This window comes from Hylaeus volcanicus, chromosome 4 (assembly GCF_026283585.1).
Source record: "Hylaeus volcanicus isolate JK05 chromosome 4, UHH_iyHylVolc1.0_haploid, whole genome shotgun sequence".
Taxonomy (NCBI): domain Eukaryota; kingdom Metazoa; phylum Arthropoda; class Insecta; order Hymenoptera; family Colletidae; genus Hylaeus; species Hylaeus volcanicus.
In genome coordinates this window covers 4,076,692-4,081,035 of record NC_071979.1, presented here as the reverse complement: position 1 = coordinate 4,081,035, position 4,344 = coordinate 4,076,692, and the positions used below count along the sequence as shown (strand labels likewise).

General features: G+C 35.8%; 1 protein-coding gene across 1 annotated transcript in view; it reads left to right on the top strand.

The window, feature by feature from the left end:
• Positions 1-2,661, top strand: part of LOC128875274 (uncharacterized) — a 9,461-nt gene extending 6,800 nt beyond the window's left edge. The window contains exon 3 of the mRNA XM_054120716.1: positions 2,441-2,661. Coding sequence (XP_053976691.1) covers positions 2,441-2,506 — 66 coding nt within the window. The 3' untranslated portion in view covers positions 2,507-2,661. The remainder of the gene's footprint in view (positions 1-2,440) is intronic.
• The last annotated feature ends 1,683 nt before the right edge of the window (positions 2,662-4,344 follow it).

The window sequence follows — 4,344 nt, the reverse complement described above, 5'->3', positions numbered from 1 at the left end:
TTAAAATTCGCGATATATTATCCATTCGACGCTGAAACTCTAGATGGCGTGTATTATAATATTTTCAGCTCCGATTGAACAATAACAACACTATATAAACAACTGCGCAACATTTAAAATTCGCGATATATTATCCATTCGACGCTGAAACTCTAGATGGGGTGTATTATAATATTTTCAGTTCCGATTGAATAAAAACAACACTATATAAACAAATGCGCAACATTTAAAATTCGCGATATATTATCCATTCAATGTTGAAACGGTACGGCAGTGTATGCAACAAAGTAAGGACACACATATATATATATTATTCGCACAAAGGGTTGCAAGTTGATCGTATCCTGAAACAGGACACCCCTTTTGCGTTTTACGGGGACATCGTGTACGGCACGAGGCACACTCGGCCTAAGAGCCATGAACTCGAATCACCCTTGATACCCGTGGAACTCGGTTCCATCGTATCCAGTTACGACGTTCCGGTGTACACGTGCCTATTGTCGTTCTCTGCTTCACCTGACACGTGGCAATTTTCAATTCAACGGTCCGCATGACGTGGACTGCTTGACTTTTTGATGCAACACTTGACAGGAAGTCGAGCATCGTTTGAACCCGCTCTTTACAAGTGCGTCTACTTTTATTTTCTCTCCAATTAAGAAACGCGATCTATCGAACCGAATGTTCTGGAATAGGACAGTTCGATTTTGAATGATTTACGAATAGGTGAACAAGTCTGTCGTCTATGTTCAGGTTGGAGTAAAATTGAATCAATCAGAATTTGCAAATTGAAGGACGAAGTTTCTACTATTTAATTATTATCACTGGTAGGTGTACTCTTAAACAATTTTTGTATTTATTTCTGTACTGACCAAAAATGTGATTCTAGTAGAATCATTTTATTTAGTCTAGTAATGTGCTCGACTGACAGTTCAATCACGTGAGCCTTCGTGAAACAGTCAGTGACTTTTGTTTTTCGTAACACAGACGTTTCAATGGATATTTCTGATTGTCTATTTACAGATATTGGGATTTCGAAATGACACCTTATTTTTATTGAAATAAAATATCGTCTATGCCCCTTCTCGGGATGCAATCCATCTCCTTGACAAATTTTGTAGAAAATTGTCCTACGGTTTAGGCGTGAAACGGTAACAGATAGACAGGCAGAGTTACTTTCGGGTCATTCCACGCCAAATCGATCACTTGTTTTGGTCCAAATGAAATATATTGTAGTTTAAGTGAAATTGGGGGAGGTTTAAGTCATCATTTTGCTCGTTTCGAAACCGTTGGAGAAATACAACCTTTCTAATATTGTGACTTTGGATCATTTTCGTGAAACTGGGTTGTACATTTGAATTTTTTTCTCTGGAACTGTTCATTCTATTGACCTCCGTTTTGTTTAATTTTAATCGGGAGGGATTGCTCTTCATGAATATATTTTTATTTGGAGCAGATCTGATTTTTGCAATATTAAAAATTATAGATAAAGTTTTATTTTGCAAATACCACCTCGAGGTCACGTTTTTAAAAATCCAACAAAATTATTATTGCATTCCTTGAAGTTTTCTCTACAAAATAGCTAAGTTTCATTCTGGTGACACGCCAAGTAACACCGCAATAAAATTTCGAATACAGGTAGACAGCGAATTGCATGGCCTGGCCACCTGATGTAGTACGAGGCAGCTGTCTTTAACATTTCATTACGACGCTAATCGAAGAACACCAGAATAAAACTGAACTATTTTGTAGAGAAAACTTCAAGGAATGCGATGATAATTTTTTTGGATTTTTAAAAACGTGACCTCGAAGGGGTATTTGCAAAATAAGAATTCATTTACAATGTTTAATATTGCAAAAATCAGATCTGCTCCAAATAAAAATATATTCAGGAAGAGCAATCCCTCCCAATTAAAATAAAAAAAGATATTAGGTCGACAGGATGAATAATACCAGAGAAAGAAATTCAAATGTACAACACATTTTTACGAAAATGGGGAGAAATCGCAATATTTGAAGGCTTGTATTTCTCAAACGGTTTCGAAACGAGCAAAATGATGACTTAAACCTCCCCTAATTTCACTTAAACTATTGTACAATATATTTCATTTGGAACAAAATCCGAGACATCAACCAAAACAAGTGATCGATTCGGCGTAGACTGACCCTTTCGCATTTATAATATTATAGTACGGATTCTCTTGTTTACTTTATGAAAAAATTGTACTCCATCGAATATATATATTTATAAATATGAAGAGAAGGTATTTACATCTTACTAAAATCACCGTTAGTCATTTTCTTTTTTAAAGTGGACTCATTCCATTTTCAAATATAACAACTCAATTACACCAAACATTCGAATATAAGACATGCCCTGTCATTTTATCCGGCTCTGTATGTAAGTCAACTTTTGACAAATCAATTTTTCTTTCTATTTCAGAACACCTTCACCTGCGGGCCAAAGAGTAGAGTGCATTGCGTGCCCTGTTATCAAGAAGTGCCTTGAATCCGCTCCATCGTCTTCCCGACTACTTTCGCACTCTGCCTGGCGTTCGGAAAAATTCACAAAATGTACCGTATCACCTGGATAGGTCGACGAAATGCACTGTATTTACAAATAAAAATGACATTCCTGGAATAGAAATTGAGTCCTGTCCCTCGGGATTGATGCGCTTTCGTGGACAATCGGATCAGCACGGTTTTGCTTCTCTGTTCGCATCGTAAATATTTACTTTGGAGCGTGCGTTACAGCAGCAAGACGCTTTTAATAAAATCGAGTTCTCCGTGACGGGGATGGTCCGAGGATGGAGGCTGAGTATAAAAGCGTAGGTACAGTTTCTGGATTCGAAAGAGTGGGTCAAGTGATATCGACCATGCAGGAGCAGAAGAGGTATAGGAAGGTTTGGTTTCGCGATTCACTCCTGCAAGTATCTTTGTCTACCTTCGACGAGCTGCTATATTTGCTCTTCTACATTGTGTCGTTCGTCAAGGGAAGCTAAGGTGGATCCGTTGTATTTGTCCGCACTTTCTGTTGGCCTATGGCAAACGTGTAAGAGGCGCAATTCATTGCCCAACCATTGAAAGATATTTTTCTAGTCGCGTCCTTTTCGTTTCGGACGTCAGCGTTGCTGAACGGTTCAACGTGTGATCTTACGTAATGGCATGCACGCACTCAATACGGCGAGTAAAGGTCTATTAGGTTGTATTAGGTTGTCCCCAAAGTTTCTTTTTCGTTTTATTAATAATTAATATATACACAATACTTTATGTTTTACATTACATTACTGAATTGGGTACGATTCATTTCGCTTCGTTACTGTTACAGCATCAACGTCTAAGAAATTAGATCGTCTATTTATATAAACACTGCCACAGAAAATAATTGAATGCAACTCACGAAAGAAACTTTTGGGACGATCTAATACATACCATATGTGCCAGGTACTGACATCACACGTTAATTGGGACAATTATACGGATTGTGTGAAGGCATCTTTATTTTTTATTATATACATGCGGAGGTGAATACAGTTTCGAGTAGAAAGTTGTAGCAATTACTGCTATGTAAGAATATTGTAATTAATCTTTTGATTGCGTAGGGCGTGTATATACGTCCTCGAGAAATGGACTCAGAGAAATGTTTGCATTCGTTAAATCAATTTAAAAACAGTATCACCTTATAGGGGACGATGAGAAGAAACTTTTTTATTTTTACAGATTATTCATAGGACGCTTAGTTTCGAAAATAAAAATTGGAAAGTTAGGAGTTCGTTGGAAAAATTGAATTTTAGGAAAAAGATCTTGTAAGTTTTCAATTTGTATCTCTGAAACTAAACATCGTATAAATAAAATGTATATATAAAAAAAGTTTCGTTTTATCATTCTCTATAAAGTGATATTTTTTTTAAATTCGAATGTTCGACTGTTTTTTTTTTTTTTCTTTAAGCAAACAAGAACAGACCATTAAGAGATTTCATGCAAGAAGTTTTTTAAGTTTTTAATTTTTATTTTTGAAACTGAACATTCTATGAATAATCTGTACATATAAAAAAGATGTCTACTTCCTACAAATACTTCTTACACTGACTGACTCTATATTGGTGCTATACTTATGCAATAAGTGAAAATCACTATTTTGATTCTCTCATGTTACACATAAGAGCAACTTTAAAAAGATCAATATCAAACGCATTATTTATCACATCCTTTCAGCCCATATGATCAATCTTTCTTTATTTCCACTGAAAACACTGAAAAATTTCAAAATGTAATTGATGGTATATTTATGCAATAATGTAAAATCACTTGTTCGATTGTCTCATGTCGCATATAAGAGCACCTTTG